The sequence below is a fragment of the Macrobrachium rosenbergii genome, chromosome 25 (assembly GCF_040412425.1).
Source record: "Macrobrachium rosenbergii isolate ZJJX-2024 chromosome 25, ASM4041242v1, whole genome shotgun sequence".
Classification (NCBI taxonomy): domain Eukaryota; kingdom Metazoa; phylum Arthropoda; class Malacostraca; order Decapoda; family Palaemonidae; genus Macrobrachium; species Macrobrachium rosenbergii.
Window position 1 is genome coordinate 26,533,617 of NC_089765.1, and position 23,810 is coordinate 26,557,426.

The following is a 23,810-nucleotide window of genomic DNA, read 5'->3' on the forward strand; positions in this document are numbered from 1 at the left end:
TAACACTGCCTCCATTTCTAAAGAAGGCTCCACTTCAGATTTCAATCCCCTGTTTCTTCCTAGAACCTTGTATTCATTGGATGTATGAGCCTTATCAGATCATCAGCTCAACATGCCACCCACCTAAGTTGCTATTTAAGTGATATAAAAATTTCAGGTTTGTGGTTGAACATATGTAATTTTTTTAATATAAAATTAACTTTGTAATACAAACCCATAACTTATGTAAATAGCACCCACCTCAAGAACCCAATGCTTGGTCACAACCGAACTATCTAAGCCATCTGAGCTTTTTGTATTTTTCTTGTAATGGACATGGCTGGAAATTGCACTAATACATGATTAGGTTATGTAAAACTGAAGGGTTAGTATTGATAAAAAAATTTTTAAACGACATATTCATGTTACTAGAGAAAGTATACACAGCTTAAAACTTCAAGTGCCCAAATACTAAAAATTAAGCTGAGGGCATTGCTTTTCCACACATAAACTGAGAACAATAGCAAGCATATGCAGTGTCGATCACCCTGAAGAGCATGAGTAGTAAATAAGAATTGGGATTTTTGGGCTTTAACTCTCTTGATTATCAAACCTAAGCCAAACTATACTGAACACAATATTTGTAAAGTATTGACAAAAACAGTCTACAAAAATTAATATGATATGAATATACTGATCATTCAGTAGTAAGTGAAATTACAGAAAATCAAGCTGAGGATATATTCAAAAATCTCCATTTCTTCTCTTTTTGGTCATTAGCAATAAGTTCTCCAGCAAGGCTTCATGTAATATCCTTGTTTTATCCAACCTATTATCTGTATTTGATTTTGTTTTTAAGCTTCCTCAAGTACTTCTAATTATTTAGCATGCAATTTTTTGCATATTTTTCATGGCAATGTCGACATGATCCACTGGAAGAGGGGACAAACATATTTGGATGCACCATACGTAAAACTGAAACCAAGGGGCTATTTACACAAACACTTTCTAGGTGTAAACAGCAGTTGCAATAACTACAGTACTTGCCTTCCAAAAATGAAAACATGCTCCTTGCACATTTTCTTTGTCTTTCTACTTGCCTGTGAAAATGCCTTTAATGTGCTTCTCCTGCGTGAGGTTGGCAAATTCAAATAAAAGAGTCTACAGATTACTAGAATATGTAGCAAAATATTCGTAACACACTCATAGTAAAATGAAAAAATAACACTGTGGAACTTACATAAGTTGTATCCTGCAAATCGACCCACAGATAGATATTGCTGACAGCATCCATACGGTTATATTGCAAATCATTCACTTGGGTTTTCGTGTAATTTTCACGGATTGTGGCAATTTCTCCTCCCCACATTTTGCAGTAGGAGGCTGATGACGGATATGGTAATTTGAAGGGAGCTATCATATAACACTCAGATGACCAACCAAAAGACAGGAATCCTGCTGGACAGTGTGGCTCTAGAAAGAAAGTTCAAACATTACCAGATGAGTCTATTATTCAGTAAGACACAGCAACAAATAAACACAGCAAGAGTCTGACAAATAAAAACTTTTATATAAAAATTTTGCTTCATAAACAGACACCACTTGCGTACCATTTTAGTACTTAAAAGTTAGTTTCCAGTTCTTGGACTAAAATGATTCCATTATAGTTTCATAAATAAGGCAAAATTTAATATATTTAGCCATTCCTTTAACTCCATTTACTCAACATTTTGCGAGTTTTTCTTTTAGCCTGAACTGATCAAAACTGTTGACATTCTGCAAATCACCAGTTAATATTACTGTATAATTATTATTACATTATTGCAATCTTGCACTTAAGCATTTTGAGTTAATCTATATTATTTTAATATTTAGAAAAGACTCTGAGTGCAGTCCACATTCTAGTGTTGTACCTCATCAGGATGCTGATGGGGTGTGTGTGTGTGTGTGTGTGTGTGTGTGTGTGTGTGTGTGTGTGTGTGTGTGTGTGTGTGTGTGTGTGTGTGTGTGTGTGTGTGTGTGTGTGTACTACTACTGTATTAAGAGCCATATTTTAAATTAATAAATATATTGACTGCTACAGTATTTTTCTCAGAAACCCCATGTCTAAATGAAGTAACCATATTCTTCGCTGTAGACTGCATATTTGGCGTGCTCAAGCTAATGCTATTAATATACACCTTGGATATCAATGCATGCTAGAAGTTCTTTACTGGTCCTCTCAAGAAAAGCGTCAATTAAGAGATCAGAAAACAGAAGCATTAAAGATAACTACCTGTACATTTTTCCTCTCAAAAATGGTCAAACTAGATTCAGTTGATGGAAAATGGAACTAGGATTTTATATCAATCATTGTGGAGATTCCTGTTAAATGTACATACTTTGTTGTCCAAAGACAATGCTCCCAACCCTGTGTTTAAGTTGGATCAAAATGTTTTGAGTTAGTCTTAAAGTCTATCCCTATATGAAGCACATATTGCATAATTGTTAAACCTTTCCTATATGATGATTATAAAGTGTGTGTAATTCTGGTAACAAGTATCTGTGTTGTAAAACTAATACACTATTGAGTTTCCCCTTGTTTAGAGTGCTTGTATTTTTCCTCCATTCTCTATGCCTTGTCGTATTTAACCTTTTTTGCAGTTTATTGCCATTTTTTTGCTGTTGAAACTGAAATTTGTTGTACCAATTAATTTGTGCATCTTGTCTGTACCATGAATGTGATTTTTGAAAATGAACACAGAGAGAGAGAGAGAGAGAGAGAGAGAGAGAGAGAGAGAGAGAGAGAGAGAGAGAGAGAGAGAGAGAGAGAGAACCCAGAGAAGCCATGAGTTTCCTTTCTCCTGAGTTTATTGTGGTTCATGAGGAGACTATGCCTCAAAATGAGGGGCTCTTGGCCCAACATCATGGTGCCCCAACCCAGGAAGTAAAAAGTGAAGAGGAATTTCCCTGTTTTACTACCGAGTTAAATGAGTTAGAACTTAAAATGGAGCGATTGAAGGTAACTACATAGCTGCGTTGTGCCGCAGAAAATTTATGTGACAACCTACAAGGAGATCCTACATAGCACGAAATGACTAACCTTGTGGACCAATATGACAACATGAAAGCGAGTGGGAAAAAACCAACTGAAAAGTGCAATGCCTGATCAGTAATCCTGAAGGATTCAAAAGAGAAATATATAAAGCCAATGGTTTTCTCCAAGAGGTAGGAAAAACCCGCATTGCCACTGCAGAAACCCTAGAAAGGTTAGGTAAGGACAGATTTGTGCATCTGAATAAACCGAGTGAGGGCAGTGTAGTTTCCACAAGTGGGGCTAGTAGTGAGGCACAAAGTGTGCAACTGCCTCAGCTTGAACTGGTAAAATTTAATGGGAAACTAACAGAATGGATGCTGTTTTGGGACCAGTTCAAGGACATAGTAGATGACAAGCCTATGCACTGTCTCTAAATTTATGTACTGTACCCGAGTTCAGTATTGGAGGAAGAAAGAAAAAAGTATACCTTAGTTTTACCAGACCACTGAGCTGATTAACAGCTCTCCTAGGGCTGGCCCGAAGGATTAGACTTATTTTATGTGGCTAAGAACCAATTGGTTACTTAGCAACGGGACCTACAGCTTATTGTGGAATCCGAACCACATTATAGCGAGAAATGAATTTCTATCACCAGAAATAAATTCCTCTAATTCTTCATTAGCCGGCTGGGGGAATTGAACTCCGGCCCATCGAGTGACAGTCCGCAGCTCTACCGGCTCACCTAACGGAGAGCTGATAGTGAAGGGTGTTGCACAGGGTTTGACGCAGACCACAGTTAATTATAAGGCAGCGTGTTGGCTGTTTGAAGACAGGTATGGAAAATCTAATAAAATAATTTCTGCACACATTCAGGGCCTTATGCAAATTGCCTTGTCAAGCAAAGCAAAGTACGATAACCAACTCACGGTACTGCGGAAATTACAAGAGGACTTAGCAGCCAATGCCCACAGTTTAGAGGCTCTTGGAGGAGGAAGGGACCAATATGGGCTGGTATTGGTGCCCATGATCTTGTCCCTGCTCCCCCACGAGATTTGACTGGATTGGTCTTGTAAAGCCCCCACTCAACGCGTTCCTTGTAGTGAACATCCCGTTTTCTGCGGTGCCTTCACATTCAATCTGGGGTCGACCGAACACATATTATTACCATAATTGTAAACTGTATATTTTTTTGTCTTTTCAAATGATCATGCCTTATGTACATGTAACGGAGTACTGTATTACATTATGCATCAGACATTATTGATCACTATGCTTTCTGTATGGACCTGTCCTGTTTTGTAGAGAATTAGTTTGACCTCAGGTCGCCTCTAAATCTTTGTACCCATGGTCTCTGCAAAATACGCAGACGTCCGCATCCCACTTTATAAGCAGCTCGCTTCATCAATAAAGTAGCAGTACTTGTCTTCCTGCTCATTATTTCACACCTCTCTCAGTCTCACAGTGAATGAGAAGAAGGAGACCTCAACGGGATGCTGACATTCCTGCAACGAGAAATAGATGGGCAAGAAAGGGCCTGAGGGTCTTAAGGGGCTGAACCTCAGGAAGACCGAAGATCCCAGCATGGAAAAAGTGCAGAAAAAGTTCAGCCGGGGTTCGGCCTCCGCCCTTCAAACATCATCAGAAGAGAGTGCATCAAAGCCGCAGTGTGCGTTCTGTGGAAAAATACATCCCAGTGGAAAGTGTTATGGTGGTTAAGCTTCCTATTAAAGAAAGAGAAGAAGCCGTTCGTGGAAAGCAGCTGTGTTTTAAGTGTTTATTAACGTGACACTATGCAAAAGGTTGCTAGGCCAAGTGTTCTAACTGCAAAGGTGGGAATCACCATGCCATTTTTTGTCAGAAGTCTGATGCGAACCACCCTGTAACACCCAGTGAAAAAACCACTTTAGTAGAGAAAGTGCAGGGGGCGAGTGTACTCAGTTACACGTGGGGTAGCACTGTGTGAGTTGAAGGCTAGAGTTATTAAGAAGTGATGTGTATTACAAACAGCAAGAATAAAAATTGTAGGCCATCTCGGCAGCACCTCTGCCACTGTGATGTTTGATACAGGCTCAGATTGAGCCTACATTTCAAAGGAATTAGTATAAAAGGTCAAGCCTAAGTGGTTGACCTCTGAGTATTTATCATTTTCTGCCTTTGGGGGGGGTAAAGCCTCCAAAGCAGATTTATGCAGGATCTATAAAATTATGTGCCTGGGGGCAAATAACCACAGATATAATTTTAAGGTGGCAGGGATAAATGTAATTTGTCCCCTTTGTGTAAGACCAAGGTGGACCCAAAGTGCTTAGAGCCCTTTGCACATCTTAACCTAGCTGATGAGTATAGATCCAACCAAAAAATACAAGTTGATGTGTTGACTGGACTAGACCCATATTGGAGGCTGACGACTCCTAACAAAGTTATGTGTAATGAAGGGCTTGTAGCCCAGGAGACTATTTTTGGTTGGGTTCTGTCCGGATCCTATAATAGGTCCGAAGGTAGTTGTGGTTGTGGTGTGGGTGCACAACTGTTAGCAAATGATAATTTTCAAGAGAATAGTTTGAGTAATTTTTGGGATTTAGAATCTATAGGGATTCAAGCCCAGGAAATACAGTCTAGGGTATTTGAGCCTAACCCTATTCTGGCTCAATCTGAGAATTTGGTGTTATAAAGAGGCCGTAATGAAGTGGCCCTTCCATGGAAATCTGAGTTGTAAGTTAGATAGGGACCTTTGTCTGCAGGAACAACAATATAAGGTGTTTCAGGAGTATGAAAGAGAGGGAGTCCCCGCTAAGGAGCAATGTGAAACTGACACAGTGTTGCAGTTGAGTTTGATCAGCCCTTGTTTGAATTCTCTTGATGGAGCTCCTTTCTGAAGGCGCTCAATGTTGTATGTTCGGTGTTAAGATTTGTTGGTAATTGTAGAGCTTCATACCTTAAAACTGGTGTTCCTTGACTTATACAGAATTTACAGGAGCCAAGGTAAAACTGCTCTACTATGCTCAAAGAGAGGTCTTTGAGAGGGAAGTAAATGCTCTGACAAGGTCTCAGCCCCTCCCAAAGGGGTCCTCTTTGATCAAACTTGATCCTTAATTAGGCAAGGATGGTCTACTGTGAATAAAGGGGCCCTTAGAGAATGCGGAGTAGAGTTTTGGGAGTAGGTACCCTATCATCATCCCTAGTACTCACATTGTTTTGTTGTTGGTTCATTTCCAGCACGGGTTGCTTAAACATGCTGGCGTTGCTAAGCTTGTTTTCACTTTGCAAAACAATTATTGGATAATTCGTCTTCATAATATTGCAAAAAGAGTTTGCTGAGAATGTGTTCCTTGTCATTGATGCGAAGCCAAGGCCTGTTCTCAGCCTGTAGCTCCCTTTCCTGAGTTAAGAGTTAAATCTGCTCATCCTTTCACTGTTACAGGTCTAGACTTTGCTGGTCCCTTATTTTGTGTTGATTTTCTTTCCAAGAAGTTCTGTGTTCTTCTTTTTACTTGTGCTGTTGTTTGAGCTGTCCACCTGGAGCTTACTGAGTCCCTCTCGGTTGCTGATTGCAATCTGGCAATTCACCAGTTTATGGCTAGACGTGGTGTCCCTTCTGTGTTCTACTTGGACAATGCTAAAACACTCCATGACAAGGAGGCATATATTAATTCAAGACCCTTAACATTTGTAGGCGAAGAGCCTGACGCTGCTGATTCCCTTACCTCATCTCATTTCCTCATTGGTCATTCAGCAGAGTTTCAGTTAGAATTGGCAGATGAGCCTACCTCAGGTGTATCCTCAAAGGATTTGTGTGTGAGAGAGGCTGCACATCTGAATCAGTTGGAGAAATATTGGAGAATCTGGGAATCAGAGTATCTTAGAAACTTGCCTTGCATGGTAAAGGGGCTCAAAGCAAGTTGTAAGTTAAAGAAGCGTTCTGTTGTAACAGTAAAAGAGGAAAGAGTGCCAACGTTGATGTGGCCTCTTGGAGTTGTTACCGAGTTGTACCCTGGTGAAGATGGAGTAGTCAGAAGTGCCGAGTTTAAAACTAAACGTGGATTTATAACAACTGCACACCTGTGCAAAACTTATATAATTTAGAAATATCAGACATCAGTGAGGAAATGGTTCATAATTCCCCTGATGAAATAAAGGACAGTCCAACTGCAGAGGATCATGTGGACCCAGTTGAATCACCCTCTGAGTCTAATGTAGGTAAAACCCAAAAGGGACGGTCTATTAAGGTACCTGTTAAATTTGAATTGTAAATTCAAGGTTATTGAGACTGTAATGGAGGTTCCTATGATGCTAGGAGTGTTGATACACTCCTATGGTGGGAAGGATGTTAAATGTACTTTGTTGTCCAAAAAGAACACTCTCAACCATGTTTACATTGGATCGGAATGTTTCAAGTTAGTCTTAAAGTCTACAACTAAAAGAAGCACATACTGAATAATTAGTAAACCTTTCTTATATGATGATTATAGGGTGTGTAATTATGGTAACAGGTATTTGTGTTGTAAAACTAATATTGAGTTTCCCTTGTTTACAGTGCTTGTATTTTTTTCAATTTTATGTGCCTTGTATTTATACCTTTTTTTTATGGATTACTGCCATTTTTTTGCTGTTGAAACTGTAATTTGTTGTACCAGTTAGTTTGTATGTCTTGTCTGTGCCATGAATGTGATTTTGAAAATGAATTGAGATTCATAAATGAACTATGGAACCTGTGTGCTCCCTGAACCATTTTTCTAATCTTTGTATAGAGAAAGAGAGGAATAAAGGGAGCCTAGAGAAGCCACAGGTTTCTTTTTCCCCGAGTCTGTTGTGGTTTACGAGGAGACTATGTTAAATTTGGACCAGATTTAATTTTAGTCTTTTAAAAGCGTCTCTTTAGATAAACTAAAAGTTTTGAGGCACCTTTATATATGTCTTGAGGCACCTCTGTGTGTGTATGTGTTTTCCCAACGCAATTCATTGAAAACTCATAAATTTTGGTTTAGTAGCTACAAAGGTGAAAATCAAATAACTACTGTAGTTACTACTGAATATGGTTTTCTTCAAGGCTCAAATTTATGACTTCTCCTATTTAACATATACTTACATGACCTACAAGAGCTCGTTGATGATTGTTAGTGCAGTACGATGGCAGCCAATTTTTATTTAGAGTAGTACATATTATTGGTAAGCAACAGATTGAAAGTACTGTACATACAATTATATATATATATATATATATATATATATATATATATATATATATATATATATATATATATATATATATATATATATATATACAGTAAACCCCTGTATTCAGCGTTCTCATGGTTCATGGACTCACGCATTCGCAGGTTTCTCTGTAGAACATATCTAGCCATCATTCGTGGAAAATTCGCCCATTCATGCGGTATTTTTCACTGAGAAATATTCACTAATTACTGTATTTTCATATAATTTTCATGAATAAATGCACTTTTTGTGATAAAACTATTAAAATACTCAGGTATAAGCATTTTTACAGGGTTTTTCTTGGTTTAGCCTATCAAAATGGGCAGTTCTAAGTGTTTTTAGAGGGGTTTTAAGCATTCGCAGATTTGACCTATTCGCGGGGGGGTGTGGGACGCATCCCACGCGAATACGGGGGTTCACTGTATATATATATATATATATAAAAATCATTTTTTCAGTTTTACTTTGACATTTCAAAGTTTTTTAATTAAGATGATCTTGTGAAATTATTAAGTTACTGACCAATGAGTAAATGGAACATTTTTTATCTGAAAAAAAAAAGACTTGATATACAGTATAGGCTAAATAATAGAGAAAACAATACAAAATGTAATTGAATACACAAAAGTTCATAGTTTAACTTACTTGAATTGTAAATACATATGTAGTATTGAAGGTCATTGCAGCCAGCATTAACAAGCTTCTTTGTTGTTGCATTGTACAAGGCACAGGTTTTGTTTACTTGCATTAGAGGGTAATTACTACTCCACAAATCAGCAGGAATCTGAGCCCCATCTGATGCAAACCTCCACGCATTATTCTGACAGAAAATTGAAAATGCAACTGAATCGATTAAGCTGAGATCATGCCAAAGCATAAGTTTTCAAAATCACATTAAGGACTCAGATGGTCTATATTGCTGAATAGAAATATCTAACCTGTGAATGAAGACATAAATGAAATGGTCAATTTGTAGAGTGCTAAATTCAAGAGAGAAAAAACTTTATTATGGGTCATTAAAAATGTGAGAAAGAATGCACCCTTTTCAACAAAAGAAAATAAATTTTTTCTAATTCCAATCCTTTATTTAAATATGCCTATACAGTACATACATTCCAAGTGCATTCCAGACAACTCAATCAACTACAAGATGAAAAAGAAAATCAGATGGCTCAAGTTAGCCACTGCCCATTATCCTTCAGATATTGGTTAGTAAACTAAAAAATTCTTATTGAAGTCTGATAAGCTGTGACAAAGTTGAGTTGGAAAGCAGGTCAATCAGATTAAAGCAATGGATTTTTAATAAAAAAAAATTTAATAAAAAGTTTTTTCATCACAAATTACTTCAAATACATTTGAATAGCAACTTTGATGGGAGGTGTTGATGCTTTGGCAAATTAAAAAGAGTTTGAACGGACAAGTGAACTTCTGAGCAAAATGGCATAAAGTGGTCAGGAGCTGGACTGGAACCTTGTTACAAAAGTGGAAAAAAGATCAGGGGTTTATGAATTGGACAAGAGCTTACTTAAAAATTGGAGGGGTGTAAAAATAGATATGAGACACCAAAAAACAGCCACACTAACCTCTAGATGGCTAAGGAAAATGAGGAGGGTTAATCTCTAAAGCATTAATTCATATGGAAGTAAAGAAGCCTTAAAATTAAGATAATATATGAAAGTCAGATTAACCCTGAGATTCCAAAGAGCATGAGAGATGACATCCTCCAAGGTAACAGTGAGTAAAGTAGGCACATCTAACGTGGGCTAAAAAAAAAATTATGAGTCAGACAAATATTTCAAGAAAGAAGTCACTTAAGGCACTCAGTGAGAGAAAGGCAATGACAAAAAGAATGATCAACCAACCTTGATCTGAAAAATGCTGGGCATTAGCAAAAAAAGTGACACAAAACAGCCAAATGCTTGAAGTTTGGACCTTCTTGATGAGTCCTTGATCTAAGGGCTCATCCTACTAAAAGAAGCCCCTAAAGAAGAAAAAGTGACACAAAACAGCCAAATGCTTGAAGTTTGGACCTTCTTGATGAGTCCTTGATCTAAGGGTTCATCCTACTAAAAGAAGCCCCTAAAGAAGATGAATACATCTGTATCTGCTGGAGTCAAAAGACTATGAAGATACTACTGAGAGCAAGCAATCAATAGTTCCATATGGTTGCATATGTTAAGGTTTAACCAAGAAATCTAAAATGGGTATTCCAGTTTGCATAAAAAAGGGTGCAACCTTTAAGATGCTATCAGCTAAACACACTTCTGCTTATCTTCTGGAAGAAACTGGTCAAACTATAGTGTAAATCTGTCTTTCATGCAGAGGATCTAAAACAGGAAGGCTGTTTAGATTGTATCTAAGAAAAGCTGCTAATCACTCTTTTTCAGTTTATGAATGCAAATATTACATTGGTATTATAGTAGTTATTTCCATATGCATGCAGTGAAACTATGCAAAGAATAAAGTTTGAATGATTACAAAATCTTGGGATTTGAACAGTTTGTGAACATAGGTCTAAGTGTAGTCAGGGCTACATTTGTGTTTGAGCTGAGTAGACTGTTAAATACATGCTTGTCTATAGTCTGCTTATGTTGGTATATTATCAACAAAAATTGGCAAGTTTATGATTTATATAAGAAGGGGTGAGCGTTCTTTGTATATATAAAATGCAAATATGTTACTGAAGAAATAATTTAATATTTATCACAATAAGACGGTGATATTTGAAAAGTCGATTGTAAGCCAATCACATGCTATCCATGTGCATGTGCTTCATCTTCACCATGGGTGGATGGATGAAATGAAACTGACTACTGTATAGTTATCAACTAGGTCAAATCAGATATGCATCCATACCAGAGAGCAGGTATTTGAGATAGAACTCAAAATTAAACCTTGCTTTAACGGACCCAGAACCAACGGACACCAGATTTAACGAACAAAATCTGGCCAAGGTTAGTATAAGACAACTGCTAAATTACAAAACCATCAGTGAATAGGCTAGATTTTGCAACAACAGTATCTTACGAAATACTGGTTATGCAAAGCCATGTTATTACAAATGCTGTTTTACTTACTGTATCCTTAGAAATTCAAAATAAACGAAATAACAAAGCTGATTCTATACCATGTTCTTCTTACACACATCACCTAAAAGGGAAACATTGTTTTGTTTTGTTTTCCTTAATGGTTTGCATAGCGATTCTGGCATCAAAATGTTTTAAAAATCAATAACTTGATATGCTAGACACAAAATCATTGAGAAAAAAATTAATAAAAAAAGGTCTGAATGAATTGAAATTAGGAGCCAATAAAAGAATGAACATATGAAACTCAGAATGCTTTAGACAAAAAGCGAAACACAATAAGAAATTTCAACTGAACAACGTCTTGTATAAAATGAAAAAAGTAGCATCTGGAATAAAGACAAAATCCACACAAAAAACTGATGAAGAAAGAGAAACACATTACAAAATGGGCACAAAGCATTCACAGAATTACTGAACAATTGGTAGCAGCAGAGTAAGACAAAAATTGCTAGTGCAAGGATTTTAATAGTTTGCATGAAAAAGAATGAGAAGCAGCTTTACCTTATAAGTTATCCCAACTCTCAAATCGTATTTGTTCCAGTTATATTCTGTGGCTAAGTTGTAGATGTCCTGCAGGTCCATAAGAGTACGTGGCTCAAAGAGCTGACCAAAGCGATTTGCACAAATGGATTCAGCCTCTGTATGTGTATGATTGTACTGACCTAGGGATAAGCATCTAGAACCCGAAGCTCCATATCCAGGTGGACAAATTCTTGAGTCTTGAAACGAAAGTTAGATATTATAAACACTGGGCATATATTTCAAAATACAGAGGGAATACAAAATCTGAATTGCTGACCAATGAATTATGGCAATTTTTTTATGATGAAGGTGTTACCACTGAACGACATTATCCTTTCACAGTTTAATGTTTACATTATCTGTCAAAGTTGACATTATAATCATATTCATTTTATATTATAAAGCCAATGATGAATTTTATAGCATTCCACAAGCTATAATATTTCCCATGGTCAACTCCAGAATGTAAAAATGATGCTGAACTTGAATGATTCAGAATAGCACAACTGAGTTTGGTGAGTTTTAAGCATTAACAAGGAAAATGTAAAAATAGGATGAGGAACAACACAAGGGGTTAAGAAGACAGGGCACCAGTATTTAATTTATCAGAGGTACCATTAATACCTAAGCAACAAAATGTAACTCAGCCATTAGTAGTAATTTCATAGCAATAATTTTAGATGTACGTTAATGTGAGTATATGTAATCTACAAAACTTACGATGTTTCCTTGAACAAATGAGCTTAAATGCCAATGTGCAATTCCTTATTCTCAGAGGATTCCCATTCATCAACGCCACACACATTCCCGATGAGGCTGTTGTGGATTCGAGAAGGCTCTTGTGGTACACATTCATGTCAAAATTCAATTGAGCAACATCTTGTATGCTGTTGTATCCTTGGTCCATCCAAACCCACCCATTAATAGCTAGAAGAAAGATTCAAAAGTAGCTAATTAAAAAGATAAAAAATAAAAATGTATAAAAAAATTAGGTTCTTTCCTAGATGTGAGTTGGGGATCGTTTTCTAGGACCAATATCTCTTGGGGGTCATTATCGTTATGATATTTACAGTCTTTTGTTTGTGTTTTTATGGTGATCCCTAACAGGCTTGTACTAAACAAGCAGCAAAGGTGGATACATACGGGGTTACAACCCTTGGGGGTCACTATCTAGGAGAGATCCAAAAATTATTACTGTAACACATACACCGTACTATCCATGTGCTAACAATGAACAATATACTGTATCAACTTTCTCAAAAACAAAAAAACTTAATTCAAATTTAGATTTTTCAATACAAATCCATTAGTTCAACAAAAAATATTTGTGGGCTCTGTTTGAAACCCAGGCATGGAAATCCACTTGTAGAAGAAAACAAAGATCCCATGGCTTGGGTAGGTTGGCAGATTCTACTAAGCCTTTTAGACTTCAGTTAGTTAGCTGAATCATTCTTTGTACGAGATTTCATCCAGTTTTAAAAGAACTAGAGGACTGAAAGAAGTGCGGCCACTTTAAGACATGAGTTTGAATCGAAAGCAATTTTGTTTTAATATCATCATATTGCTTCATCACAAACCCATTATTTTAGCAAAGTCTAAATGACAACTTAAGCAGGTGTGAAAGAAACTGAAGTTTAGAAGCTGAGAAGACTCACTGGGGCAAGGAAGGTCCTGGACGAGGTGTCAAGAAACTTTAAGCTTAAGGAGAACTGAGGTAAAAAAAAAACGTTGAAATGGAACTCAGTTTGAAGATTGGAGAAACATAAGAATGAGTACAAAACCCCAAACTACACGAGCACTAACCACTAAATGACCCAAAAAATGAAGACAAATCTCCAAAGCATAGCTCATTTTGATTAATTAGTGAAGAGAAGGGCACACCACAAACTCTTAAGGAAGAAAGAAAGAAAATTTGCATTTGAGATACTGGCTTTAAGTCAGGCCAACCTCACAATTCTATGTCACATGGGATGTCAAATCACCCACTATGCAACTGAGTAAAAAACGACTTGACTGTACAAAAAAAAAAAAATCTGTGCCCAAAGATTTAAGGAGTAAAAAACCTGGGGAGTTTTTATGAAACAAAGAAGGTAATAACAACTACTAGAATGGCCTTGATCTGATGTCTGACTTGCAGCAAAAACAATAAGGGGCAATGCAGCTAATAGCTCTCCTTGTTTTGCTAAATATGAATTTCCTAATAAACTTCAGGTTGGCTCCTAATCCTGAAAGGAACTCTGGAGGAAGAGGCCACATACCATACATCTATTGGAGTAGAAGAGGTTGAAGAGGAGGATCCGCAAATTGAATGTGCAGCTGGGAGCAAAACTGGGGGCTCCAACTGTTATGAAAAATGTAAAAAATTGATAAGTCTCAAAACTATATGCTAAGCCTAGGTGTTTTCTTGAGTGAACCAGTGAGACTGTACAGCAGACCCGTCTCCCGTTGAGTGTCTAAGTTTGGATGAAACCTAAGGGGAGCTCATCATTAATGAGATGGGTGTAGGGACAGTAGGCTCAAGACTAGGTATGTGCAAATGCATGAAGAACCCTTGTTCCACTTCCAGTAAAATGAAAAGACTCAGGCCTTGATAATGACAGAATATTTTCATGAAGTGGTTTTAGTTTTGCTCCTTTAAAGGTTCTTTATGTTTGACCATTAACTACCAAAGTTCACAGATGGGCAGTTTACCTGGAATCATGATAGGTCTCAAGAGCTGCAGAAAACTGAAAACTGTGGACAGGAATAAAACTATTCTCTTTTTCATGCTCTTCCTGTATCTTAGAACTGCATGCCTCAGATAGATTTTTGTTCTTGCAATGTCCTGTCACTGACAAGACATACCCCTAAAAAGCAACTTTCTCCCTACACTTACCATGGTAGTGGTGGAAATGGGAACCTCCGGTCTAGTGTGGAAGGAATTGACCCTGGTATTGCAATGACGCTTCTGGAAATATTACCAAGGCAGACATTTAAGCTCACTTCACACTTAACTGTTAAGCGTCAACAAACGGCATATCTAGGTTGCCCACATCCCATATCACACTGCCTTCAATGGAGTAACACGTTCTCCCTCGTTCAAAGCTCATAAATCACAACTCATAAGTACACTTTACTCTTATACAAATTGTAAGAACATCATTTGGTAACACTATGAGCTAAATTAGGGGTAAATGGCAACTTTTTTTGTAACGGAAAGACAGTCTGACAGAGGACATCGACCTCGCGCCTCCTGCTACTCTTCAGGCGTTCATTGATAAATGGCTGATTTTTGTTTTGATCCCATTTAGAGTTTTTGAACTGAATAAAGAATTTAGGCCAAAGGCCAAGCACTGGGACCCACTAGGTCACTTAGCGCTGAAAAGGACATTGACAGTCAAGGGTTTGAAAGGCGCAACAGGAGGAAAACCTTGCAGTTGGACTATGAAACAATTGTTAGGAGAAGGTGGAAAGTTAGATGGAAGAGAGAGAATATGAAAGGAGGTACAGTAAGAAGAACAAAAGTGGTTGCAGCTAGGGGCTGAAGGTATGCTGCAAAGAACCTTATAATGCCTAAATTGATCCCATTTATCCCCATAATTTATCCCCCATAATGAGTGTTCCAAAGCGAAAAATCTTTTGCCTGAAGAGATATTATAACTTACTCGTTGCAAAGAATGATTATGACTACGAAACTTAGAGTGGCAGCTCAGAAGCCTCTAACACAGACTGAATAAGATTTATCGCATAGCACTACCAAGTTACTGGACAGTAACCGATAAGAGGAAGAGACACCGTACTTTTCGTTCACCCAAAGGTGTGAAATTTATTGTTCAGGATAAAGAAACTCAGTGGAGTTTCCTTTACTTTTCATTCAGCCAAAGGTGTGAAATTTATTGTTCAGGATAATGGAAACCCCTTGAATTATTTTGATGATGAAGTCATGGAGCATGCTGTATTAATAACAAAGAGATTTTCCAACCAGTTTCTAGATGAATATATAAAAAAGTTTGCCTACAAAATCACATGAGCTAAAATGGTATGAAATAAATGTAAATGAGATGAAACAATTCATTCCTCTACTGGCCATGTTTTAGGGAATGGCATACGAGAGAATAATTTTTTCTCTTTTATGTTTCATGCTAATAATCTTCAGGATATAAAAATTCAAAATAAATTCTTTCAACTTTCCTTATTCTACATTATTTATTATCTTAATGTTTTTACACAAAAAACAATATCAATGTAAAAAAAACACATAAAAAAGCATAAAAATTAGCATAGACCAAATGACCGCTTTGTGAGCAAGAAAATGTGAAGATACGTGAGCAAGACGTCTCTCGTAAGTGACGCTTAACAGGTTAACCAGAATGGGATAGAATATAGAGTTTAAGCCAAAGGCTAAGCGCTGGGACGTATGAGGCCATTCAGCGCTGAAAGGAAAATTGAGAGTAAAAGGTTACAAAGGTGTAAAAGGAGGAAAACCTCGCATTTGCACGATGAAATAATTGTTAGGAGAGGCTGGATAGCAAGATGGAAGAAAGAGAATATGAACTGAGGTACAGTAAAAGGAATGAAAGGGGTTGCAGCTAGGGGCCAAAGGCACACTGCAAAGAACCACTAGTAATGCCTACAGTGCACCCTGTGAGGTGCACTGACGGCAATACACCCCTACCGGGCTTAACAGGTTAATGCACATTGGATCTGTCAAGGGAAATCCCGCAATCTTTTCCAACTCCATGTCTTGTTGAATGGTTAGTTTTAAAATGTGGGACCATTCCCTTAAATTCCACTATCCAGCTCCCCCCCCCCAAAATCCCTTTAACTGTAATAATCTTCTACAACTGTTCACCTAAACCCATGAAGTTTATCCTACCCCTCAACTCTGTCTGCTCCTGAGACAGGTGTGACAAGCTCCTTCCAAAGGGTCAAGCCAGCTGCTGGAGAACAATGCAACCACTCTTGGGAAGGAGTCAGAAAAATGACAAAGGACATAGCTTAATCCAACTCACGATAATACACCTATGTCATGTAAAATGCTTTTGGTCATTGGGAATTTGGCACATAAATTTGCACTTCATTTCTTCTTCTCTACCATTCTCCTTCTATATCCATTTGCAATGTGATAGGCTTTCATGTGTAGTAGAAATCTGACTTCATTATCGTTTAACACTTTGCCTTGGAAGTTATCATAAAATATGCACTGGTCACTGTCAGTTTATCTTTTGAACTGTTAAGTCGGCATGGTTTTATCATAAGTGGCAACTCCCTGAAGGTATTAACATACTTGTATCATAACCTCTACTCTGGTATACTGATCCTCTTGCACAGACTGACACTTTCATGTTCAGCATCTGAAAGATTGAACCTTTGAGGCCCTTTATGGCACCAAGCCCTATCGAGAATAGGTTTAGAATTTGATGCACAGGTCCACATGCTGTCTACCTAAAGGTGACATGTGAAAGACACCAAAAACTTATCACAATGAACAGAGTTGCAAGTAGTGACCATAAAAACAGGCAATACGATTTTTTGTCAGGTGACATTCCTTAAATGACTTATGGGATGACCTGAACCTATCGAGAACAGTTTTTACAAGTCCATGACCTGATGAAGGAATCAGATCAAGAAAGACACTGTCAGGCCAAGGGCCACTGACAGAAACACAGTCTGAAAAGAACAAGCAGTGACAGGACTGTGACACCAGACAGAATAAGGATAGACATGTTAACAGTACCTGATGTGGACATGGGCGATACTTTGGCCATCACCTTGACTTAGCACAAGAGAAAATAAAGAAATACAATGAATTGAAATAACAATGGTCTTGTGATAGTAGGACAGTCTCATCAACATCCTGTTTTACCTTCTTCCCTTTATCATTTCATACATACATAAAGTGTATCAAAAAGGGCAGCAGAGATTCTTTAGGAAGAAAAAGAAGATTCAGATAATGGCCCAATCATATTTTAGAACGAGTAAATATCTCCATTTTATTTTCACCGTTTACTATAATAATTCTTCAAAAATACATAAGAGAACTTCAAAATTTGAATGAAAAACTCGAGAATAACAATGTCCTTTAAAATATCTGTTTTTTTGGTATAAAATCAGTAATGAATTACGAAAAGTGTAGAAATGAGTACAGCCAGCTATATTCAAGCACAGAAAGAACACTTAATAACCGAGGCAAAAACTGAAAGAGATTTCTCACCTGAGGAGTTTTCATAATACCCTGCTGTCCAATACAGTGAGGTGTCAGGGTAGTATTCTTTCACCATGGCCACTACATCCTAATTATATGAAAGAAAGGAATATTAGAATCAGAATACAAATAAAAGATCATAATGATCACTTCTATAGAATCAGGTAAGGATGAAAAAATTTTAAATATTTCAAGTAGAGCAAAATCATTCAATACCTAAAATTTAGAAACTGATAAAACAGATACAATTATATGTATACATATATACATATATATATATATACATATATATATATATATATATATATATATATATATATATATATATATATATATATATATATATATATACACAGTAGAACCCCGGTCCTCAACCATACTAGAACTCGACATAATCGGATTTCGACATGAAATGTTGAGTAAATTTTGTGTCGGAGCTCGAACAACAAACCGGAATCCGACCCGATGAATCATATGATGTTTGTAGAAAAAAAGAGTTTCGGGCGGTTGCTGCTAGTTGGCGTTCTTCCCATGCATATTTACAAGCACTTAAAGCCCACACATGCTGCTGCTGCTGTTGTTTCGAGAAGTACACCTTGTACAGGTATATATAATCTTTTTGGCTTTCTGCACTGAATTTTCATCCAGTCATGGGTCCCAATATGTTAGGGAATCATAATATTTACTGAAAGATGTTTTACAGTGATTTTGTACACTATTCCAGTAGACTCTGTATGAAATTTACCATAAATACTGAATGTTTATGTAATTAGTACCGCGATAAACCACCAGGATGGCGCTGTGGTTTTGTTTACATCTGCCACAAGCTGCCGAGTTCCGACGTAATTTAGGAAATTTTTCTTAATTTTATGATAACAGACATACAGTAATTCGGCTTATAAATACTGTACTACTGTATTAATTTAATGTGATAATCAGGCTTGTTTTTCAATGTTATCATTATTAACAACAATTTGCGTGTGTACCCGTTACAGTACATTCTGGTAGTGCCTATAGGCTACCTAGCCTAGCCTATGGTGCGCGGTCTATCATCGGTAATACGGCCGCATTGGTCGTAGGACAATTTTTTTGATACAGTATGCATTTAAAAATGTAAAAAGTGCTTCTGATATGGTAAGTTATTCAACTCTGAACTTATTTAATTGTAATTTGTGTAATGTTTTGTATAAAAAGGTAAGGTTGGGGTAATGACTGGTAGTCAGGAATTGATTAATCCATTTTCAGTTATTTCTTATGGGAGAAATTAACTCAGAATTCGACTAAATCGAATCTCGACGCTTCTTCTGGAACGAATTAGCGTCGAGGACCGGGGTTCTACTGTCCACAGGTGTGGCTCCTGAGAACAGATACATCATCACTTCAACAGTCATAATTTAACTGCTGAATAGTGGGGGAAAGACCTATGCACAAAACTTCCACAATATTAATGACTTCATACTCCTACACTAAAGCTTATCAGCGATGAGATGCGTTGATCACCATACACAAACTTCGTCATTCACTTACATCTCACTTTCTACAAATTGAGGACCCTTCATTTCAACACCTCCCACACACAATCCATTCATAGACAAATACAACAGTCACTGTCAGGTTTATTCCTTAACCTTTATGGCATGGCTACATAAAAGAAGGAAGAAGAAAGAATGAGACTGATTTTCATAACATTGCTACACCAGCTTTTGGGAGTTGTGTAGCCTGTGCTGCCAGGTCTTGGGTCATCATTACTTAGCGGATTTCGTTACTTATCTAGAGGCCAGATCTCTGGCTTGTCCGTTAAGCTGAGGCATCAGTGTATATGATATATAAATATACTGAAAGTACACACACACACACATATATATATATATATATACACACTATACATATGCATTCAAACAAACAAACATCATATCTCCTTAGCCTACATAAGTGGATGTAAATTATAGAGTAACTTCTGAGGAGTTTCTCTTAACTCAAATAACTTGACATCCATTTCGGGAGAAGTAAAAGCTGTTGAAAGAGACAAATTAGACCTGTGAATTGAACTGAATATAGAATTAAGGCCAAAGGCCAATCACTGGGACCCATGAGGTCATTCAGCGCTGAAATGGAAACTGACAGTAAAAGTTTGAAAGGTGTAACAGGAGGAAAACTTCGCAGGTGCACTATGAATCAATTGTTAGAAAAGGATTAAGGAAAGTAAGATGGAAGAAAGAGGATATGAAAGGAACGAAAGGGGTTGCAGCTAGGGGGCCGAAGGCACGCTGCAAAGAACCTTAATTAATGCCTACAGTGCACCGCATGAGGTGCACTGACAGCACCAACCCCCTACGTGGAAATTAGACCCGTGGAAAGTATCGGTCAACAGTTGCTATGAAATACTGATAAAGAGCCCATCTACAAAAAGCCATTTTGAGCCGGGGATTAACTTCCTTCCTACACAGATGATGTCTTATTAAATAAACATAAACCAAACTTAATATAAAAATTCAGCCCGACTATATAGCAACTTTGGCCTGGAAACACTTGAATAACCAACGAATAGTGTCGCAGAGAGAGAGAGAGAGAGAGAGAGAGAGAGAGAGAGAGAGAGAGAGAGAGAGAGAGAGAGAGAGAGAGAATTAACCATTCCATAAGGGATGCTTAATCAATAAATGTCAACACTGAGAAAGAAAGAACAAATAAAAATAACACTGGACACAGTACCCTCTAATGCATTATACAAGGGCAAGAGAAAGATGTCTACACCTAGAATAATCATCGACTGAAACCACTCACCAACGAGAGATTACCCACTTTTTTGCTCTCAGACTGTGATAAAAATCCTTACCATTTATAAACTTTTGTTCCTCTGTTGGTTTCAAGGACTCCACAGTTCCACACCAGGACTTTTTTTTCACATTTCAGCACTTTTTTTTTTTTTATTTCAGCACTTAACCTTCACATACACACTGCCTTTCTGCAAGAGCCAGTAATGGCATATAGCCATGCCATTCCGCCTTTACCTACCGACACTTTTTTCGTTTCTTTTTTGCTGAGCGTGACTGAATAATCATTTAACTACTGCCTGACTGTTCAGTTATTAAAATTGATCAGTTAATTAACGTCCACACAAAGTGCAACCTTTTTGTACGTACGTATGTACATGAGCCCATTTCTTTAACTGGGTGTCTCTATGGAAAAAACAACACTTACATCACTACCACGTGCATGTTTTAACTGCCTAATGGTGCAGTAAAAATTCCTACAACATTATCTACTTCACACACCTACATAGAAGACTCATTAGCAGTGCATCGATCCACCCCCAACAACTTTGCACACACACACACACACACACACACAATTCCATAAACGGAAACTTTCTTTACTGTGTTGTTACAGGTGATGCGTTTACTGCGAGGCAAATGTATTTGACCTCGAGTATACCATAATTATTACACCTGTGCCACTGTACTGTCACTGGTCAAGGTTCATCTACTTCTAAGATGCTTTGGTGACATTTTCAACATACAGTACTGCATAATGAGCATAATTCTTATCATTTATGCATTGATGGAATGGAATGGAATATAGAGTTTAGGCCAAAGGCCAAGCACTGGGACCCTAGAGGTCATTCAGCACTGGAAAGGATATTGAGAGTAGGTAGGTGTGAAAGGTGTAACAGGAGGAAAACCTCGCAGTTGCACTATGAAATAACTGTTAGGAGAGGGTGGATAGCAAAATGGAAGAAATGTAATATGAATGGAGGTACAGTAAAAAGAATGAAAAGGGTTGCAGTTAGGGGCCGAAGGGATGCTGCAAAGAACCTTTAGTAATGCTTACAGTGCATCGCGTGAGGTGCACTGACGGCACTAACCCCCTACGGGGACTTATGCATTAAAAGATGTACTTTTTGGCCCGCAGTTGCATGGTATGATGGGTATATTTCTCGTAACCAGAGTCCCTACTGAATGCATTTCCTGTGTTGCAGTGATGTCTTATTTGACACGGTAGGAATGGCAACTTCTCATTCCATTATTAATAAGAATTTGATTGCATGAGGTATCTGTAATATCCTTGACTCTGTGTGTGTGTGTGTGTGTGTAACCATAACAATTATATTTTTAAATATTTCTTTTACTAGCTTTTTGATTACACATGCTATAATATTACCTTGAATGAGAATGAAATATATATATACACACACACACACACACACACACACACACACACACACACACATATATATATATATATATATATATATATATATATATATATATATATATATATATATATATATATATATATATATACATATGAAGAGGTACCTTCTCTTTGATGAAGTCCGTTTGAGAAACTCGACAATGTTAAGATACCCTACCGTAATTGCACACTGCAAACACAAACTAAATTTGAACTTACAAATTGAAAATCAAAAGATGATGCCCTTCCTTATTTCGGTACGTTTTACATATACTCACCACATCAGTCACAGGAATTAATGTAGCAAATCTATCCTTGCAATAGGTTCCCGCCGCCGACATGTTCAAGGGGGTCGTGTATGCATAGTAACAATGCGTTCCCTTGGCGTTCCATCCCAGGGGACAGCTGGCTCTGCATACGCCTGAGAATATTAACAGGTTGTAAAGGCAGTTCATGACTGTAAAAATTATAATCAATACAATTTTGACTATTATTACTATCATTATACATAAACCCTACCCGCTGGATTTTTGGTATTCTAAGTAATCTCCCCTGCCTCGTGATGGGTAAGTGGGTTCTCTAATGGAGGAATCTCTTTACCCCCGGTTCAAATCTAAATCTCTTTACTTTCTCCATTATTTGTATCTGTTGCATATTTTAGCAGCTTTCTTTCATCTTGTTATCCAGCTTCTATGTGTGCTATGTCCAAGCGCAATTATCAGGATACTATCTGAAGTGAGTGCAGACATTTTTGCATTCGTCAAAATTTACTGCACAGATGAATGGGAGAAGGAACCCCATTCACAAGGTCTCATCCCAAACATACGGGCCTTTCCTTCTGTTTTGGAGCTATCCCGTATGGGCAGGATATGGAGTGGACCAATGGGAAGCCAACCCTGCTGTGTCATCTCTAAATATCAGATTGTTTGATTTTTTTTTACTGTTCTTAAGGTTAAATTCCACAATTTCCAGGGCAGATGAGTAATACCCACATGTTGCTCCCGAGACACTTTTATTCAGACTGCCTATGAAGTGGTCAAGTGACAAAAACTGTTCAAAGTTAACAGTCACACAACAGACAAGGGTTCTTTGTAAGTAGAGAAACTATAAATTTGAAATAATTATCTGAGCAACCACTAGATGGTGCCACGCACAAACAAAAAGCTAAATTCCTTTACACCTTCAACTAACACTGGTTACCTAGCCTAAGCATTGAGTACAATGAAACAATCATATCATCCCAACACTAAATATTGTCAATCAGTTATCAATTACTTACTTTCTCTCTTTCATTTGTTATGGATATGTCTAAAAATGAATGCGCCTCCCTTGGATCCAAAGACTCTCCCTTAGCACTGTAGGAGACCCATGTGCACTCGACGACTCATTCGCATTCTTCAGGTAACTTATGCCAGTCAAGGCCCTAGCAATGAAATGGGCTTCTTACAGATTTCCACATATCCAAATCAGTGTGGAACTGAATTGAACTGAATTGAATATAGAATTTAGGCCAAAGGCCAAGCACTCGGACCTATGAGGTCATTCAGCACTGAAAAGGAAATTGAAAGTAGAAAGGTTTGAAAGTTGTAGCAGGCGGAAAACCTCACAGTTGCACCAT

The 23,810-nt window shown here is 37.5% G+C and overlaps 1 protein-coding gene across 1 annotated transcript in view; it reads right to left on the reverse strand.

Annotated features, from left to right (window-relative positions):
* Positions 1 to 23,810, reverse strand: part of LOC136852211 (uncharacterized) — a 47,920-nt gene that overhangs the window by 22,683 nt on the left and 1,427 nt on the right. Inside the window, exons 2-7 of the mRNA XM_067126659.1 lie at positions 22,471 to 22,613; positions 18,011 to 18,089; positions 12,538 to 12,744; positions 11,797 to 12,014; positions 8,852 to 9,026; positions 1,220 to 1,452 (exon numbers count right to left, since the gene is read on the reverse strand). Of these exons, the coding sequence (XP_066982760.1) occupies positions 1,220 to 1,452; positions 8,852 to 9,026; positions 11,797 to 12,014; positions 12,538 to 12,744; positions 18,011 to 18,089; positions 22,471 to 22,533 (975 nt within the window). The 5' untranslated portion in view covers positions 22,534 to 22,613. The remainder of the gene's footprint in view (positions 1 to 1,219; positions 1,453 to 8,851; positions 9,027 to 11,796; positions 12,015 to 12,537; positions 12,745 to 18,010; positions 18,090 to 22,470; positions 22,614 to 23,810) is intronic.